General features: G+C 53.6%; 1 protein-coding gene across 2 annotated transcripts in view; it reads left to right on the top strand.

Annotated features, from left to right (window-relative positions):
* Nucleotides 1–20,415, top strand: part of GLI2 (GLI family zinc finger 2) — a 254,303-nt gene that overhangs the window by 66,836 nt on the left and 167,052 nt on the right. Inside the window, exon 2 of one of the 2 annotated variants that reach the window (XM_072788859.1) lies at nucleotides 1,256–1,430. In XM_072788859.1, coding sequence (XP_072644960.1) covers nucleotides 1,286–1,430 — 145 coding nt within the window. In that variant the 5' untranslated portion in view covers nucleotides 1,256–1,285. Of the gene's footprint in view, nucleotides 1–1,255; nucleotides 1,431–20,415 lie in introns of those variants that run through there. The other variant, XM_072788861.1, reaches the window with a different exon arrangement.

The raw sequence follows: 20,415 nt of genomic DNA, 5'->3' as shown, positions 1-20,415 counted from the left end.
TGCTACTGCTCTTCTTTTAAGAAGTTTGGCTTTCACATTTCTGTTCTGTGACTTGATACAAATAATCGGTTAGTAGTATCTGTGAGTGATGAGGCATGTGAGTGAAAGGCTTGCTTGTGACCCAGAACCCAGCCTCAGACGGAGCATTACCTGGGCCCTGCGTCCCCCCGCCCCCCGCCCTCCCCCTCGGGCTCCCCCTCTTTCCACCACAGCCCACGTCCAAGCCCTAGGAGGTCTGTGATCTCTGCATTCCACCACCTCCCCCTTAATCCAGATCACCATCATGTCTCCCTGGGTCATTCCCATAGTGCTTCTTTCTCCAGATCTACTCTCACAACAGCAGAGTGACCCCGATATACTGTGAGACCTGTCATGTCCCCCCTTTGCTCAAAGCCCTCCAGGGTCTGTCCTCACCTTGCTGTTCTTGAAACAAGCCAACCTCTGCCCACCCAGGTCCATTCTTCAAACAAGCTCCTGCCTCTGCCCTCTGGCTGCTGTGGGCTCCCTCAGAGCTTCACTGGCACCCCATTCCAACCTCAGAAAGGCAAGGCCGTTGTCCCTCCACCCCTCCCACCCTGCCCTAGCTTACCACTTGGCTTTCTTTTTTTTACGCTACTTCTAGCTAACTGAAACTAAGTTTACATTTATTCCCCTTCCCCTTGTATATCATCTCTTTCCCAAGTAGAATGTAAACTCCGTGGACTATACCTTCAGCACCAGACAGAAAGCCTGATACGTAATAGGGGCTTAAAAATGTGCTGAGTCTGCGCCAGTGAGTAAATGATGAAAGATCTGTTGAATGAATGAATGAATGAATGAATGCACACACACACAAATAAATGAGAGGTGGATCCTGGTGAGCAGGGAGGGAACAGGAAACCAAAGGCTTTCCTTTGAGGACCACTAAGTCGTTGTCACACTATTTGGACTTTCCTGTGATCCCGAGTTGGAGGCTGTTACTTCGGACTTCCTTTCTCAAAGTGGGCCTTGCTCGTCGTCACTGCCATGGGCAGTAGGAACCTGTTGGTCAGATTTTAAAAAATCTGGGGTAGGGGGCAACGCCCACGCTCGGCTGGGGTCCTTGAGGTCGTTTCCATACCCAGATGAATCTCAGAACTAATAATTCTCCAAATTAATTAAACCCTCCTTCCCAATTATAAGAGAATTAAGTTGGTTGCCACGAATCTGGGTCGATGTATCCCGGCTGGGTCTGGGGGCAGTCAATGTTGGTGAGTGTCTTTGTCTTTTCCTCCAGGGTTGTCACCCAGGACTATGAGCGGCTGAGATGGAGACGTCGGCCCCAATCACTGCCACGGAGAAGAAAGACGCCAAGAGTGGGAGCCTGGAGGGTGCGGCTTTCCCGGACCCGGGCAGGAAGGCCTCTGCTCTCGCGGTGGCCACGGCGGCGGCGGCGGTAGCTGCCCACGGAGGTACTTGGTGTCCTGCATGCTCAGCTGCCAGCGGGGGTGTTTTTCATTAGCCCGTTAGGATTTAATTAGGCTGATGGCCGATGTGCTCAGGCAGGCGTGCTGGTTTATGGGGGGCGAAGGGGAGGGCGCACCCCGCCCCCGTCTGCTCCTGGGGATCCCAGGCCCAGTGACGTTTGCCGGCAGGTTGCTTGGGCGGGCGCGGGGTTGGGGGGTCCTGGCCGCCCTCAATCTGCCAGGCGGCCCCGGGTGCGTTCGCTTGGCACATTTGAGATGTGCCAGAGACACGGCTCCTGGCCTCTGGCCCGCCAGGGACTATTTTGGAAAGTAATTGTCTCCTGATCCCTTCTGGCTGTAATTAGAGGGTCAGGTACAGAATTTAGTATCCTTAGGTGAATTTCTGGCCAACTTAATTATAACAGAAGGACTACACGAGCCACAGCCTCTCATTTACTGCCCCGAAGAGAAATACTCTCTGGTTTCCACTGGTCCGTGCCAGCATCCCGTCGGGAAAGTTTGGCGGGAAGGCGAGACCTCCCCTTGTGTGTGCACCATCCATCTGGAGGCCGCAAAACTATTTCTGTCTCTGAGGAATGGAGAGTCTTAGATTTCTTTTCTTTCCTTTTTTATTCAAGTGCATTTAGTCATGGCCTGTTGCTCCCGCCGCTCAGGCACAGCTCGGAGAGTGGTGGGGGCAGATTCGCCCTGGCAGGATGGGTGTGCAAGGGGGGCGGGGCCGCTCACACTTTGATGTGCTCGCACATGCACCCGCATATGCACCTGCACATGCAGCCAGGCTCGCTGAAGTGCGGAGCTCAATCTAGCAGTCAGGCGGGGCTGAGTTTCTGCATTTCCCACCAGAACTCAGGTGATGCTGGTGCTCCTGGTCCATGGGCGGCACCGGGCACAGCTGGAGGCTGGAGCCCAGGGTATCGGGGAGACACTGAGAAGGGGAGGAGGGGGTTGGTGTTTCCAGCAGTGAACCAGAGGACCTCTATGTTGTCATTACTACATTTATTTTATCCTCACCCCCTGCCTCCCGTGATGCTCACTTAGAGGTCATGATTAGGCTGTGTGGCTCAAGTTCAGAGAAGGAGATCTGAGACCAACCTTCTTGTTCCCCCCTAGGAAGGTAGGCGTTTGGCCTCCCTACCTGGATGATGCCCCTTGACCCGTGTCCATCTTGGAGATGAGCTCTCCAGGCTCTCCCTCTGTGACCAGCTGGGGTGGAGGAAGGAGCCAAAGCCCAGGGCCGACCCCCCACACAGGGTGGTGTCAGGAGATGAGGGAAGGGGAGGCTGAGAGTGGGAGTCTGCAGGTGGCTGGGTGGCCCTGCTGCCTGGTCCTAGAGCTGGCTCATCCTGGGCCTGGCTGTGTCTGCATGTGATCTGTTCCTTCTCCAGAGCCAGGGCCTATGCTGCCCTGGGGTGATAGCTCAAGATGTCCCTCTGCCTGATGGACAGATGCATGGCCTCTGAGGCCTGAGTGAGCCCTGGCAAGCCCAGCCCTCGGTGCTACTCTGGCCTGCCCCTGGGCCCTCTGGTCTCCCTGCCTCGGCCTGGGTTGGCCTCTCCTGAGCCATGAGTAGATGATGAACTGCCACATGGTGAGATTTACTGCCATGCCACAGTAGCAAAGAACAGACACAGGCAGTAATTAGACAGTGATTAGGATGTAACTGGGGGGAGAGGAGGCCCCTCTAGTGTCAGACACAGTTGTCACCAACATACAATAACAGCAAATGCTTGAGGGGATCTGGATCTGGGGGAACGGGCAGCAGACCTGCAGCTTGGGGTGCAGTGGCCTCACGGAGGCATCCAACCCTGCTCTTCCACACCTGCATCCTTCCTTAGGATGCTGACCCTGCCCATTCCTGCAGGCCCCCATCCCCTGGTTCCTTGGCCCCGGAGGAGTGCTCGGTTGATGCGGTTTCGGTTGATGCGGTTTCGGTTGATGCGGTTCCAGAAGACGGTGGATATGACCGATCTTTGGAATGAGTCTCAATCAGACGCCGCTGCCACTGGGAAGCCTCCTCACCACTCCTGCTCCCCATGGCCCTGTCTGCACAGTTTGTGGGGAAGGGCCGTCCAGGACTCAAGCAGGAGCAGTGCAGCGCACAGGGGGCTGTTGGCCTGGGTCCTCATTCCAGCCACATCCCCTGGGCCATGCCATTTACCTCTGGGCCCCGTTTTCCCAGTCATGAGGTGGACATTTGGATATTTGGCAGATGTCATCTAGCGTCCTCATGATCTTGTGACAGTCCTCTGTTATTGAATACTTAGGCTGTTTCTAGTTTTTGACAGTAGGAAAATAATGTGGATGTGAAATCCTTCTGCCTAAAGAGATGTGTTCATCCTTAGAGCCAGAGCCATACAATTCCAGTGGTGAGATTGAAGCCTCTGGAACTGGTGATGGGGTGAGAGGGTTCAATCGAGGGGTCGGAGGCTGACCTGCAATACAGGCAACCCCCTACATCTGGACACCTTGTGACCCTGCTGGTTTGTAGGACCTGGCCCCTTTGTCATCACTGCTGCTTGCTCATGACAGTGCTCCCGACATCTTCATGCAAGACTCACCCATCCTCTGGACCGATGTGTGATAAGCCACAAAATGCCAAGCTTGTGTGTTCCATGGGAAGAGGTTGATTAATCAAACCATGGAATAGTTATTGAATAGAACGTCACATAGCCACTGAAAATGTTTATCAAGACTTTATGATCATGGTCGGGGTGGGCTCCCCCGGGTGTGCCTAGGTTCCAACAGTAAGTAAAAAAAGCAGGGTACCAATTATATCTTACCTCTATCACAACTTTAGATACCTAGAGGTCCCATCAGCAGTGGTTGCCCTGATGGGACTCAGGGTGATGGACAGTGCATATAGGAAGCCCATCTCTTTGGTTCTTAAGGACCTTCAGCCTTCTAGAATCCTCTAGTAGACTGTAACTACCTCTGAGAGCAGGGGTGTGCTGAAGCCAGCCTCTGCTAACTTGTGTGAGGGGACTGTGGACATCTTCCAGCTCTGCCATCCTTGACCTTAGGTTGGTAACTAGAAGTCGGCCACAGTGGGAGTAGTTAAGGCAGGAAAATTGGCAAATGCTACAAATCAGGACTGTCTGCTCCCGCTGTCTCCTGTCAGAGCCTGTCGTCGAACATCTCCCAGCACAGGGAGCTGCTGAGTACGAGGCTGGGGTGGCAGGCACGTTTTTTTCATGAGTGCTCGGAGCTTCTCCATTTTGTGAATGAGACTGAGACGAGGTAGGGCCGGGACTTGCCTAAGGCCACTTGCTGGTTGAGCAGAGAATAAGATCTGAGGCTCCCCGTCACGCAGTGAGTCTATTTTTTTTTTCTTCTTTTGGTGTTTTCATTGGGTGATTTGGGCCATAAAGTCCAATCCACTGATACTTGGTGATAACTGTCCAGCCCTGCACCAGCCACAGAAAGTCATTTGTGCAATAGGCTGGCGGCGCCTTCTCTCTTCCAAATGACCTATTCTTTGATATCTGAGGCCATGACTTACTTGCAGAGGGACCCGAATAGTCACCTGGCCCGCCTGGCCCCTGTTGTTTGACCTCCCTTAGGTGTTGTGGAGCCGGACCTGCTGGGGGCTGGGTATTTCCACTCAGAGTTGCTACCTCTCTGAGCCCACGTGTGCACAGCAGGACAGGGTGGTGGCAGAGGGCGAAGCAGCACTGTGGTCAGACTGGGGGCAGGTTCAGTGAATCACCTGTCTGGTGGGAGCAGCTGGCTAGGAACAGACGGCAGAAGCTCAGGCCCAGGCCGGCAGAGGCCCAGGCCGGTGGGTCCTTTCCCAGCCTATTTAGCTGTGGTGCTAACGCTTTGGAGACCATAAATCTTTTAAAAAACACATTTTGGCCTAGAGCTTTTTTCCCCCTTTAATTTTTAAAATGGCGTAATTTTAAAGGCAATTTGATTCAGATGTTTTTCATTGCTTTACACCGAAACTGCCCAAATGCTGTCGTATTTTCCTCCTCAACAGTAGGTTTTCTTTCCAAAAATATTTCTGAACCTGTGTGCCTCAGCTGAGAGCACCAGGGACCCAGCTACTCCAGGCCTCCGGGCTGGGATGATTGGAAAATCTGGAGCCATAAAACTTGGAGCTGAGTCTGGGTCTGAGAGCTTTGCTAAGTCCCTGAGGTCAAATATCCAGACGGGCTTTAGAAATTCTGTGAGGCGCACTACCGTGGCAACACCTAACTGTTGCAGAATGCCCACTGTGTGCTGGGCCAGGGTCCCTCTCAGTCTGGTCCCTCGCCAGCAGCATCAGCATCCCTGGGAGTTGGGGCCCCCCATCCAGGCCTCCGGGAGCTGTGCTTCTGGGAGTGGGGCTGGGCAAGCTGTGGAGATTCTGATGCACTTGTAAGCGTGGGGCCTTCTGTGTTCTAGCTGCATGAGGCAAGACATGACTTTCCTTATGTAAAGTGGAAATCACATGCTGAGCTGATATGGGAAAATTACAAGACACAACGTGCTCCCGCCTGCCTGGCACAGGGTAGCTCACGGGGAGTGGCTGCTCCTGCTGCTGCCCTTCTTGCAGGTGGTCCAGAGAAGTGGTAAGAAACAGCTCAGACTCTAAAGCCACACCACCTGGGTAAGGCCCAGCTCTGCTGTCCTTGGGCAGGTCTGAGCCTCTGTTTCCACATCTATAAAATGGACACAGCAATGGTCCTTACCTTACCGTGTTGTGAGAATTATTGGAGTTAGCAACGTACAGTGACAGGTGCTAAGTTAGCTCTGTGTGAGGTCCAGGCTAAGTCTCTGCTTTAGTAGCTGTTACTAAAGTTTTCCTTTTCTAGGCCTGGAAGCTCTGCCTGACTTCAAAAGGCTTCCCTTCGCTGGTCGCTCTTGCTAGTTGACTTTGAGGCTGGACAGGGGTAGGTAGACCAGATTTCTGCTGTCTTCCTACTGGAGAGTGGTAGAGGGAGCCCTGGGCTGCAAATCAGGCCTGAGTTACTGTCCTGCTTTGCTTCACTATCACAGGCTGTTCTGGGTAGGTGACCTGACCTTGATCCCTGGCCTTGCTAACTCAGCCTTCTCCCTCGTATGCTAGTGGGTGGGAGCAGACCAGAGGTTGCTGAGGCTGACCATGCCTCAGAAACCCATGATACAATCGTAATAGATACAGATCCCCAGGCCACTCCAACCCCATGGAGATGGAATCTCCCAGGCGGGGGCCTGGTTTCGGGTATGTTTACGTTGGATACAGTTGGGCCGAGGTGGGGCGTGCATCCCTGGAGGGGGCACACTAACCAGGTACAGCTGGTTAGTACTGGCAGGGTGGTGACCTGCGTGTCCACCAGGGTTGAGCATGTGTGACTCTCAGCACCTGACTCCTGTGGCAGCGTGGCCCCACTGCACCGGCCACCCGAGATCACCTTGTTTACTGGCCCTGTTCGCTTCTTCGAAAGTTTCTTCCAGGCACGTTTTTGCCCAGTGGTCCGTTTTTGCCCATCCCTGTCCATCTTGGAATACTGTGTGAATTCCAGAGTCTGTAAACAACTCAGGTGGCGAGCATTGTTTCTGGGGTGCCAGGGTGAGGAAATGTTACCCAAATCACTGGACCTTACTGTGTGCCCTGTAATTTGATAAATGCCTCTGAGTCCTTGGTGTCTTTGTCCTCTCTTTGATTCTGGGCCATCGCCCTATAATGCCCTATGGGCAGGGCATTGTTGGCTCATCCCCCAGCAAGGAAGACACCCGGTAAATGATGGTTGAGGAAGGGGAGTCTGACACTGTCATGCCAAGTGTGTGCCAGTAGGCTGGTATGGCCTGCTGCCTCTGAGGTCCCTGGGGTGAGTTGGGCTGGCCTGCTTCTTGGCCCCGGCTCCCCTCCTGAGGCCCTCTGGAACTTGCCTAGTGGGCCAGCCTCCCCAGCCTACCTGAATTGCTCTGCTGCGGCCACACATTTCTGCCTTGGGCTGGAGGATGTACTCAGGTGTGACTAAGTGGGCAATTATTCTTATTTAAGTGATTTTCAGGATGGCTGTTGTCGCTGCTACTGAGTTTGTTTTAATGGCCCAGCCACATGGAACAGCCAGTTCCCACCAGACTTTTCTCCAAGAGCAGAGCTCGGTCCTCCCCCGACAGCTTCGCACACTCAGGAAGCAGAATACAGCACGACTGCCTGGACTTTTTCTAGGGGCCCCTGAATGACTTAATGATGCCCTGGCTAGTGAGGTCTCATGTGCCAGGGCTGAGCTGGAGGGTCGGCGCTCCAGAGGCAGAGGTGAGGGTTGGAGACTCCTTTTGGCCCACAGTGGAATATGGTAGAAAGGACCTGGGCTCTTGCCAGCTCCCTGTTGTTAGCTGTTTGCCCTGGAGCAAGCCCTCTAACTTTTCTGAAGTTCTTGAAGTAGAGATGGCCATGGGAACTACATCTGGCTCTTGTGGGATGAAATGGGAGAGTGTTTATAGAGTGGCTATCAGAGGGTCTGTTTAGTGACCAAATGTTAGTGACACGAATGTGAATGCCCATTCGTCTTGCACATCGCGGTCTCCTGTGACCTTGAGACCTCATGCTCTAAGGGCCTCTCTGAAAGTCCCTCAAAACAGCTGCCAGCCAGAGGCACCTGAGTGGCTTAGTCGGTTGAGCGTCCAACTCTTGGTGTCAACTCAGGTTGGGATTTTACAGGAATATATTGAACATCAGGTTGATGATGCGATGATGGTGCTGCAGCCCGAAAACTTCCCTTCAGTACTCCTAAAACTAAAGAAGGCTATTACTACCGTCAAATTTTGGAACACTACACCCAGGCCAGGCTGACTGACTGACCCATTTTTGGGTGCTGAGGTGGATCAACACCACTGACCCTCCTGCCCACACTCTGGCCCAAGGCAACTACCAAAGCCTAGGCGCCCTCTGCACTAGCAAGTACAAGGAAACGTTCCTCTTGAAAAGAGTAGAGAACTGGGGGGCAGGAAGCGAGGTGGTGAGTGTCAACCTCCTAGGCTCATTGGGCATCAAAAAAATAAGTCTCAAATCCCTCGGGGTCGTGAGATCAAGCCTCACATCCGGCTCTGCACTTAGCGGGGAGTCTGCTGGAGATTCTCACCCTCTCTCTGTCTGAAAATAAATACATCTTAAACAAATAAACAAGACAGCTGCCATCCAGATCAGAGCAGATGCCCCACTTGCCCCAACACAGCAGCCCCCGCCTCGGCGTAGCGTTCAAGGCCCAGCCCAGGGGCTGTGCTCTGTGCCTTCCACTGGCCTGCCTGACTTCTCCCACTTGGTTGTAGAGGCCAACGCACCCACATGGCCACTTCAGACCCGCATTGTGTGTTTCTGACTGGCACATGTGAGCTGATGAGCTCTGCCCACAGAGAATGGAAACCCCTGAGGGCCACCCTGGTGGCTCCAGCTCCTGTTTTCTCCCCGGGCCTTGGCCACACCCGGCACACATGGCCTCATTTCTTGGGGTTCATTTGTGCATATTTAACTGTTGCAGAGTTGGGGAAAGCTTCAAAGTCATTTCCAGATACAGAACTGAGAGAAGCCTGAGTGATCATATAGTTCAGATCTGTCCATTTTACAGATGTGGAAGCCAAGGCCCAGAGACCTGAAGCACACACAGTCATCTGGTGACACCACCAGAACTGGAGACCGATGGACTGAGAATTGCCCATGGGATGGGACACAGCTGCTCCCAGCCCAGCCTCCGTCCTGTCCCGAACCCCAGCTTCCCAAATTGATGGTGTTTATGTTGGAAACATTTTTCTGACGTTTGGTTCTGTCAAAACTAATTTTAGCATTTCTAAAGCTTGGTAAAAATACAGTCTCATTACTTTGATGTCAGTGCATAGTTTACTATTAGTATATTCTGGGGTTTATCATTTTAGTCATGTTTAACACGGCTGCACCAGGCATGCACTATTAAATCTGGCTTATTTTACATTCCTGTCCGGAATTATTTATTTGTAACAATTTCCTCTCTATCAAAAGACACAGCTAATGCTGTGTTTTAATGTGTTATTTACACACAAAATAACCTATTTACAACTCAGTGTGCGCCGGAGGGAGAATGGATGGGCCCCAGTTTCCTGCGTTCTGTTATATCGGAGTTTAACAATCTGGTTTGCTAATAGAACCATTTATCATTGGTGTGGGGGGATAATTTATTTTATGTTTGTGGCCAGGTCTTACCGCCTCTGATCTTGGGAACATTTTGAAGATAATGAAGTCAGGCCTGGTGTTCAGGGTGGAAGCAGGGCACTCGGAAGAGGAGGGGGACCCATGGCCTTCCAGAGGTGGTGGCCTGGGTGCCTCTGGGTTTCCTGAGCTCAAGTGTGCATCCTATGGATGGTTCCAGAACACCAGTCAGAGATGTGGTGATGTAGAAACCCTGCTTCTGCCCTTCAGGAGCTCTCCTAGTTGAAGGCATCGGGGGACAGAGAACAGAGCACTATGGGGATGCTCAGGAGATGGTGACATATTCTGCCTTGGAAGCTTCATGGGGAGGCAGTATCAGAGCTGGGAACTGAAGGATGTGGAGGGCTTCATCGGGTGAAAAGAGGAAAGGGTGGGTGGAAGGGGCAGCAGAGTGGCCTGTTGGGAGTGCAGGGCGATGGGGGTGTGTGTTGTGGGGCGGGGGTGGGAGGTAGCATTTGGTCCATGTGGCTCTAGGGTGGGGTATTCAGGTGGGACCTGAGAGGGCCCCCTGCCTCAGTAGAGGTGGGGTACCTAGACTCTCCCCTCGCCTCCAGGCCTCAGGGAACCAGTGACCGGGATTTAAGGCAGACCCCTGCCACATCAGATGGTCAGTGTCAACTTGAAAGCGCTATCTGCAGTGAGAGGCATCCTGTGCAGAGAGACTGGAGACAGGGAGTCCAATGAGAAGTCCCTGGGTCTGGCAGCCTGACAGTCGCATGGCAGGGATGAGCAGCGGCATCTGGGACCAGTGGGACCAATGAAGGACTGCTCGGGAGTGAGGCCCAGGGGTGTCCGGGGCTGCTAGATGGATGTGTGGCCACTCCACCGCGCAGGCTGAGGTCCTGTGGCTCTCTCTGTTGGAGTCTCAGTGCCTCTGAATGAACTGTTGCCCTCTCAAGCCCTGTGCCAGCGCCAGAGGGTGCAGGTAGGAGGGAGGGAGGGGAAGCATCCAAGAAGCAGGAGCCATAGTCTCTGTCCCTAAGAGCTGTGGCCCCAAGGAGAAACCACACACCACCACTCACAGTACTGACGTGGCCATGACCTGATGCCCAGAGCAATCAGAATACTTCGGCAAAGGAGTGGGACCTGACAAGGCTCCGATATCTGAGTAAGGCCCTGGCGAGTCCACGATCTGCAGCTGCGTGCCCTCTCTGACCCCGGGTTCTACAGGCAGCTGCCGCACACGCAGCCTGGGGAGAGGCTACCAAAGTGGTGCTATGAAGTGTGGCAGGGCTTAGGGCAAGCCACAGGGAGTGGTGCATGGAACAACCAGCTCTGGGGTGGCCAGCATGGTCTGAGGGCCAAGGCTCGGGCTTGGACAGATAAAGTTCGAATCCTTGCTCTGCCCACTTCCCCTTTGCATATCCTTTGCTGATCTGAACCCCGGTGTCTTCACCCTAAAAGTGGGCAAAATACTTACCTTTTGAGGGCTAAGATTACAGGTAAGCAGTGTAAGATGCTTGGAAGCATGTGTCATATAGTAAGCGTTCTGGATGTAGTGGTTGGTGCTTTCAGTATTATTGCTGTTGCTGTTATTATGCTTATTCTAGAACTATTTCTGAGACTAGCACATATGCATCAAATAAATAAATTTGAGAGTGAATGAATGCATGAGTATCTGAGCAGAATCTTCACAAGGAGTAGAAGCTTGCCCATGATGTATACAAGGGGAATCTGCCTTCTAGCCCAAGGAGCAGCATGTGCAAAGGCCCTAGGAGCTGAGGGTGGCTCTGTCAGCCCCTAAGGGAAGGGCTCCCTTCACTCCTCAGCCCCTCAGTACAAGCTGCTGTTCCTGGAACTGGGAAGCCCAGTGATACTGTGTTCAGAGGCCCCTCTGGGGTCTGTGTCCTCCGGCTGCTGCCTAGCCAGTGGTGGATGCTGGAGGCACAGTCCAGCCCAGCTCTGGGTGCATGTGGCTTGTTGGGACCTGCTCCAGGTTCAGCTGGTCTCTCCTCTTGGGCAGGTGGGGAGGAGGGGACTGGAGGGCTCTTTCTTGAGAAACTGCTCTTGGCCCTTTCCCTGAGACTGTCCAGGCTGGCGCTGCTCCCAGTGGACATGGGTTGCCAGCTTATGTTTGTGGGGCCTGGGAAGTCTGAAGGTAGCAATGCCTCTGGTCTGAGGATGGTCATTTCTGCGTCTGATTTCCATCCCATTTTTATTAGTGACATTTGAAAGGAGGGTTTGGATTTTGTGTGGTGCTGGGCAGAGCACACCAGGCATAAGCTCTACACCATCCTCAGGCCCTGCCATCCTGGAAATGAAGGAACGTCCAGGGGAAGCTTCATGCCTGGAGGAGCAGGTGGTCCTGCATGGTGTGAGGGTGGTCAGGGCAGGAAAGCCCTCCCCAGCAGAGTGCCTGGTATTTCCCTGTTAGCTATCACTCTGCCTGCAGGTTGGTGCAGAGGCCCATGTTGTCCTAGGTCCTTCTGTGTGACTTGGGTTATCAGGTGCTAGGCCCCTGCCCTGTGGCAGCCCAAGGGCACTGGGGTACCTGGAAGTATTCATGAGAGAAGGCTCCAAAAGGGAGGCACAAATTGTCAAAGACACACTGCTACCTCTGCAAGTTCTGAGGCTGGATGCAGGTGGGACCTTCATTCCGTTTGTGATTCCCAGAATCTACACACACTGGTCACATCTCTCCTGGCCTTGTTGGTGACAGGGAAAGCAACAGGTACCTTTAGCTAGAGGCAGGCTGGCATGGGGTATGAACATGGGCTGCCCTTGCCTCCTCTGTGGACTGAGGGTGATGAAGCCTCACTGGCCAGCTGCATAGGGCACGAGAGTCTGGCCTGTGGGTGACAAAATAGTGACATCACCTGCCTGAGAGGACAGGTGCCAGCTCCTGGCCATATCGTTAGTGGCCAGAGCAGGGCAGAGCTTCCTAGCCACCCACGGCAGTGCTGACGTGCCAGGCCCTAGCTTCCCCGGCTCTGAGCCCAGGATGGGGCGGATAAGAGGAGGGAGAGAGGAGATGACGATCCACTCTTAGGTACAGACCAAAGGGAATTGGAAACCCAGCACACACCAAAACTTGTATACAAATGTTCACAGTGATGCGATTCAGAATAGCCCCCAGATGGAAATAACCCAGAAGTCCATTAGCTGGCTAATGGGTGAACAAAATGTAGTGTATTCACATCTGGAATATTATTTAACCATAAGAAGGAGCGAAATACTGAATCTTGCTTCAATACGTGTGAACCTCGATGACATTATGCTCCGTGAAAGCAGGCAGACGCAGAGGGCTGTGTCGTTGGACCCCATTTATGTGAACTGTCCCAAACAGGCAGATCTCTAGAGGCAGAAAGCTGGGGGTGGGGAGGAGGGAATGGGGAGTGACTGCTAACAGATATGGAGCTCCTCTTTGGGTGATGAAATGTTCTGGAATTAGATTCTGGCGATGGTTACACAACCCTGTGAATATAGTAAAAACCACTGAATTGTATACTTTCAAAGGGTGGATTTTATGGTATGTGAATTATATCTCTGTTTTAGAAAGAAAGGAAGGGAGGGGGTAGGGAGGTAGTGTGGGAAGAGGAGAAGGAGGAAGTTAGGGAGGACGAGAGGCAGGCCTGGCCTCGGCCTCCAACCCTAGTGCAAGTCCCCGGGCTGCGTGAGCAGTGCTATCCCTCGGGGGAGGACCCGGTTCCCCTGGCCAATGAGCAGCCTCCCCAGCTAATTCTATAGGCTCCAGAAACTCTAAAAATAATTGGAGTGGAAGGAGGGTGTTTAATGACAAAGTAAATAATTACATTAAGGGTGTGAGTTTGGAGGGAGCCAAGTAAATCACTTTAGAAAGAGCACCAGCCTCCAGCTAACATCCAGTCCTTTATCACCAGATCCCGTCCTCCCTCGGACTCTGAATAATTGATTGTGGCAGGCATTGTGGGCCAAGCAGCAGCAGGGGCTGCCGGGGTCAGGCGGGGCCGGGAGAGATGGCCCGCCTGCAAGCCAGGGTGCCGCGCCAGCCCCACCTGCTGCTCCAGGTACATGAGCCCCCGGGGCAGGGGGCCCTGGGTCCCCGTCCTGCTGGAAATCAGATGCTTTGCTGGGAAAGGCCAGGGCTCCATGCTTCATGTCGCCCTCAGTTGGACAGAAGATTCATGTGTGTTTCTGAGAAGAAGGAGCATCAAGGGCCATGTGGCCCACTGAGGCCCAAAGAGGGAGTGGTTTGCTAAGGCCACAACAGTGAGCATGTGGCAGGTCTGGTAAGAAGCAGATCTGGGACACCCAAGCCAGGACGCTCTACCAGCCCCGGGGCGGGCACTCAGGTTGAGTGGGCCTTAGCCCATCAGGGGTGTTTCCAGATCATGTGTGGTGTTCCCACCCCGTGATGTGATGATACGGGCCCTCTTCAGAGCAGTGTCTGCGGAGGGTGGGTGCCAGGAAGGTTGTGCCTCCTGGGGAGTGGCACAGCTGGCCAGGGTTGGCATCATGAGGGTTGTCTGGCACACACGCCCACCTCCTCTGTCCTGGCCTAGAGTTCCCGGTTTGCTCCTTCCCTCCACTGTCTTCTCTCCCTCCACCCCATGGCCTTACTCTGTCCTCAGTGAGTCCCAACCTGTGGCTCCAGGAGCTCCCTTACCTCTTTCCAGTCCAGTGCCCGCCCACCCTCCGACTGACTCTCCGCCAGCGGTCATGGGGGATGGGCAGGCAGCCAGACAAAGCTGAGCCCCAGGAGGGACAGTCGTGATGTATGACTATAGGAAGGTAGCTGTACCTTGGCCTGGAAGGATGGCTCTTCTTTGATGGAAACCTAATCATGATGCTCAAGTGCCAGGGACAGAAACCCACTCAGACCTTCCAAACTACATGGATTTCTTGGCCTCCATAACTGGGCAGCCATAACCAGCTGAATTTGAGATTCCAGCAATGCCTTTGGGACACCATCTCTTTCCCTCAATGCTCTTGGTTGGCTTGCCCCTTGGTTGGCAGGCCAGCAGCCTCTCCCCACCAGGCAGCAAGAGCTGCTGCAGGTGAGCGTGAACCCGACACCCTGAGCTCTTGTGGGGAAGTGTCTCCTTCCAAGTGACTCTAGCAGAAGTCCAGGGCATCTTCTCATTGCCCTGCCTTGGATCCCCTGTACCCTGTGAGCCAGTCACCATGACCAGGCCATGTGTTATTATGGACACTTGGTGGTATGGGGAGGGCCAGCCTCCCTGACTGGTAGGGACTGTGCACAGGAGGATGGGTCCCACGTGATGCTGGGCAGACCAAATAAAAATGCCCACCTCACTTCAGCAAGTTGGCAGGAGGGGGGACACCTTGGGGATTCCAGGCACCTGTAGACACTCACAGTGAATGGAGTCAGAGCTCTGGCTCTTCAGAAGCAGGGAGCAGTCCTCTAGTCCTCCCTTCCCTGAGCTACCTCCCCTGGGCTCTATCTGGAGTAACCAGGGCCTCTCTTCCTTCCCTCCTTGTCCTTTAGAACATCCCGTAGGGAACACAAAATGTTTCGAGAAGTACCAGGTCTGAGCCTTAGAGAAGTAACAGATAGTTCCACAGGTAGTGCCGCTAAGAAGATATATATATAATAGATTTTATCTATTTATTCATGAGAGACAGAGAGAGGTAGAGACATAGGCAGAGGGAGAAGTGGGCTCCCTGCGGGGAGTCTGATGTGGGATTCAATCCTAGGACCTCAGGATCACATCCTGAGCTAAAGGCAGATGCTCAACCACTGAGCCACCAGGCGTCCCTAAGGAGAGTTTCTTTAAGAAGGAGGGACATGTGGGAGAGAGTCCTGAGAAGGGGCAGGAACAGAGGCCTGGGGGTGGGGATGCAGGGTAGGGACCAGAGCACTTGCTTGAGAGGAAGCTTCACACCAAGGGATGTGAGGAGAGATGCATTTGGAAAGGGAACTCTGAATGGCTTTGGAGAGCCTGGACACGCCGCAGGGAATTTGGACTAAGGGCAGTGGGGAGCCATGGAAAGGCTTCAAGCAGGAGAGGGACATTGGAATCCACTCCCTCTTCGGCTAGATTGGCTAGATTGACTTACACCCTGTGACTTGAAGCATCCCATCCCCACGAACAAATGCAGATGATTCCTGCAGGGTTGCTCTGTTTTTCAGACCTCCCTCCCTCCCTCCCTCCCTCCCTCCCACCCTGCCTCTTTTCCATCTTTTCCCAAATGTTTTTTTGGGGCGTCGTGTGTGCTGAGCAATGTTCTAGCTGCTAGATGCCCTGGACTTTTGCTAGAGTTACCTGGAAGGAGACTCTTCTCCATGAGGGCTGTGTCAGGCCCACGCTCACCCACGGCAGCTCGGAGCAGACAACACACAGGCAAGGTCCAGTTCTTCTGGACCTGACAGCCGGGTCGGGCAAGACGGGAAGTACGTGAAAAAACGACCACGCTCTGCAGAATGCCGTCTGGGTCCTCCGGCTGGGGAGACAGGGCCCGTCTGTGTGTCCCAGGGCTGTGAAAACCACTGCCTGTGTCAGAGGTGCTGGTGACGCAGAGTGGAAACCGCTGGCGGGGGGAGGAGAGGCGCATGAGCTGGCCCCGGCCATCCCTGTGCGGGGCCTCGGCCTCCAGCAGGGGTGCTGGGGCGGAGCCCGTGGGCCGGACACCTGGGCCCTGGGCACTGTGGGCGCAGGTCAGCTCCTTGTTCTGTCTCATGGGATCGGTACGCCCTCCCTCGTAGAGCTGAGCTCGGGACTGAGGCAGAGGCCAGCCTTGGGGGGCTTTGGAAGGACCAGCCGACTGTCGTGCCAGCCCCGGGGGACCTCAAGCCTTCCTCTCGTTTCTGAGCCATCCCCCCAGAGTGGGCCTCTGGAGGCATTTCCAGCTCCCGGGGAGACCATCTTGTGGACATCACCCTTGCTAGTCCTGCAGGCTATTGGGATCCTCTTTCCCCTGGCCCCACCCTTGACATGCAGTTTCTATCCTCTGTCCCTATTTCTGGAATGTTGCCTCCTGGGCCATCCTGCTCAGGTCTGGCCCAGCTGGGCCCTCTCCCCATCCCGACCTGTCTGTGCATCCTGTCCTCCACTCTAGCATGGCGATAAAAGCAAGCACCCCCTGTCAAGTGGAGGCTGAAAGCTGTGGTCTCTGTTCTTGCAGTAGATTGCCAGGCCTGGGCGAAGGTGTAGGAACACGTGGCTGTGTGCTGTTGGGCTCCCTGAACTCAGAGACACAACAGGCCCTCTGTTTCTTGGCAACCACCATCCCCCAGGAGCACTGGGAGGTCCTGGGGAGGCTGCCACCAGTCCCTGTGTGACATCTGTGGGAGCGTTCACAAGAATTCTCTGCGTGCCACGGAACGTAAGGCGTTGGAACTCTTCTGTTGGTGCCTGCACGTCACTAACACTGACCAAATGTCCTGGCTGTGGGCTGTGGGTGGTCAGACAGGGTTTTTGTGCATGTATCCCAAGGAGGAGTCAGGAGCTTCTGGGATCTTAGAAAAACAAAATGAAACCAAAAAGCAGAGTCCATGTTTCCCTATGCTGTGATTCTAGGAACTTCATTGCCTTGAGGCTGTGGAGACGGCAAGAGTGGCCTTTGAAAGTTTTTCCCAGAGGAGATGGGGGTGGAGTGGACCATGGGGAGATGTGGCCAAGATGTCCTTGGGCCCCCCCATCCCAGAGCTGGCCCAGCTGCACACCGGGAACAGCCCGATCCCCGTGGCTGGGCTGTGTCTTGGGAGGGAGAGAACCAAGCCCAGGGTCAGACTGAGACTTTTGGCTCTGCTTTTGCAAGAACTTCTCAGCTGGGTGGTTGCCTGGGGCAGGATGGACACCACGTCACCAGTGTGCTGGCTCGTTCCCTTGCCCGTGGTCTTGTGGGCACAGATGCATCTGGTCTTTCATCTTCAGATGCCCCTCCCTACCCAGGCGCCCCCCTGGGCCTTGCCTTTCTTTAGTACTGTCTCCTCCCTACCAGATCACCAGGTTGGTCCAGCCCCCTGGGCCACCTTGTCCTGAGAGAGTCACTCCCAGGTTCCCTGGCCCTCAGACTGTGCCCCTAATTTGAGGCTCCTTGCACATATGGCATCCTAGTGACAATGCTTAGAGCCTCTACCATAAGGATTCTAGCACACATGATCTATTTAGGTATAAGGAAGGGGCAGGGGGAGGGGAGGCAGGAGAGGGAGGGCACCATAGCGAGCCAGTTACTACCAAGAACTACTGCACTTTCACCCCAGGTTGAGACTCCAGGACTCCGTATGATCCGTCCTGCCCAACAGCCAAGGTCTAAGCACCATCAATTCTTGTCTGTCCTTGCTTGAGGGCTGCTCTGGCATTTCTGACCTGTTTGGTTGTCAGGCAAAGGGGGCAGAGAAAACCCTTCATTAACCACCAATGCTAGTGGTCAGAAGTTGGGTGTGTGTGTGTAAGGGCATGAGGGCATGAGTGTGAACCAGTAGCATCTGCTCTATGGAGACAGAAGTGGTGGATGCTTAAAGGGCATAATTTCTAGGGACTTAGGGATCCTTTTCTGTGTCCCTCTCTGTGATTTCATCATTAAAGAGGAACTCAGATTCATCTTAACAATGTGTGAGTGTGCCACAGCGGGTACTTTCCAAGGTGGAGGCCATGCAATGTGGCTGTTGTCAACCACAGTGCCCTCGTGGGAATGAGTTTATCAGATGCCGCGTTGAGAGACTAGATTTGCTGGAGAAGAGCACAGGAGGACAGGAGAGAGGCTGCTGCTCAGAGAAGGGGTCAGAAACATGCCTGAGGGACCTGAAGATTCCCCTTGGTGTGTCATCGGAGACTAGAGCCCGTGTCGTGTCCTGCCTTCTTGAGGACTGTCAGTGTCAGAAGTCCTGAGGACCAGGGCCAGGGGAGCATGAACTGGTTCTCCTAGACTGGCCTTCTGGAACGGAAGAGACCCTGGACCCTGAGCCCCAGAGATGAGCCTGATTTATAACCAGTCACTAAAAATATATATAGCGGAATAATGAAAGCTTCTGTTACTGAATAGGCTCTCTCTGGCCGTTGTAAAGATAAGTAACGGCAGTTATAAGGCCACTTAAACCCTTACCTTTGGGGTATAAAGGGGTCTCTGCAGACAGTAAGTCTTTATCGAGAAATGTTTACTCGTAAAAAACACAGTGAAGCCTGGGAGAGAAGGCATCTGAGCCATCAGGCCTTTCTGGCTTTATGTAGCCGCGGCCCTTTGTAACAGGAGCCGCAAATCACCTCAGCCCAAAGTTGGGGGTGGGAGAGAGTTAAACCTGACTGCTGCCTTCCAGGCTGCCACCATCTACCCCGGTTCCCTTCTCCCATTGGTGGAGGGGACCGTCTGGTGAGTGGTGGCTCCCTGGCACCATGGGCCAAGTCCGAGCACTGGGCACAGGGGGCTCCTGGCCCGCCTCTCCAGTCACGCAGTGCCCATCCCATAGGCCGGCCTCGGGTGCCTGTGCGCCTTTGTGCAGGTCTGCCTCTCCCTGTAATGCCCTCCTCTGCTTTCCTACCAGGCTGGCTCCTGCTGGTCCCTTTGGGGGCACTTATACATGTTCCCCTAGACACTCACTGCCATACTCGTTGCAGTCCGGTTAGGGGAGCAGAACCACTGTGAGTGACATGGGACAAGGGTTGTGATGTCACCAACTGCACCCAGCTAGGACACCTAGCTGGGGGAGCCCTGAAATCTCTGGAAGGCTGCAGCCTCTGCATCTGGTGTTGGGTCAAAGTCACCATAGGTCAGTGGTGTCTGAAGCGGGACAGAAGGCCAGGTGTGACATGGGCAAGAGTGTGGACAAACTGGGACCCATGGGGACAGTTAGAGCTTACATTTGTCTCTCTCTGCTAGTTGCCAACCTTGCGCTGGACGGATACGGGGAGCTATAGAGGAAGCCTCTGCTGGGAGTTGTACTTGCCCTAGGAGCCCCATGGGAGCTGGAGTAGCTGGCTCTGCCCACCTTGTTGGGTGAGCCACAGATTGGCAATGCAGTGCAGAGACTGAGGGTGGCATGCCTGCTGCCCTGCATAGAGGCTTCCCAAACTGTTTAGTCCCTTAAAAATTATCAAAGACCCCAGAGAACTTCTCTTTCTCTCTTTTTTGAGATTTTATTTATTCATAAAAGAGAGAGAGAGGCAGACTCCCCATGGAGCAGGGAGCCCGATGCGGGACTCGATCCAGGGCCCCTGGGATCATGACCTGAGCTGAAGGCAGATGCTTAACTGACTGAGCCACCCAGGCGCCCCGAGAACTTCTCTTTATATGGGCTTATATCTATCAATATTTACATTACTCGAAATTTAAGGTGAGAAAAATTTTTAAATATTTTAACTTTTAATCCACTTGAAAATAACAATGGTAAACCCATCATTTCTATCAAAAATAACTCTTCTCCAAAATAAGAAAGGAAGAAGAATGGGATCACACTTTTGCAAATCTCTTTAATGTCTGACTTAATGGAAGGCAGCTGGATCCTCGTATCTGCTTCTACGTTGGCATATCTGTTGTAATATGTTGTTTTGCTTGAAATATGTGGAGGGGATCTGGCCTCACGTACAGTTAGAAAGGGGGGGATGTTTTAAAAGCCTTTTCGGCTGATTGTAGATACTCTTCTTTGATACCCCCCTGAAACTCGACACGTCGTTGTGTTTTAAAATTACGACATGAAATCCCAAACCCTATCAAAGACCTTTCCGTATTCTATTTGTAAAAATCCATTGGTCTCTCTTGCACTTTGAGTGGCTGTTTTTACCCTTCCGTTATTTTATGCTATCGTGTGGAAATAACTGGCTTTTGTCTTTGGGATCTACTGGCTCACGGAGTGGACGGCACTGCGAAAGAACGAGTGAGAAAGATCAGGGTTTGGTTTGTGATGAAAACTCTGTGACTTTGCCCCTGCCTTGAAAGAGAACC

The sequence above is a fragment of the Canis lupus genome, chromosome 20, assembly GCF_048164855.1.
Source record: "Canis lupus baileyi chromosome 20, mCanLup2.hap1, whole genome shotgun sequence".
Classification (NCBI taxonomy): domain Eukaryota; kingdom Metazoa; phylum Chordata; class Mammalia; order Carnivora; family Canidae; genus Canis; species Canis lupus.
Note: the sequence above shows the minus strand (reverse complement) of the source record. Positions and strands in the feature narration are given on the sequence as shown.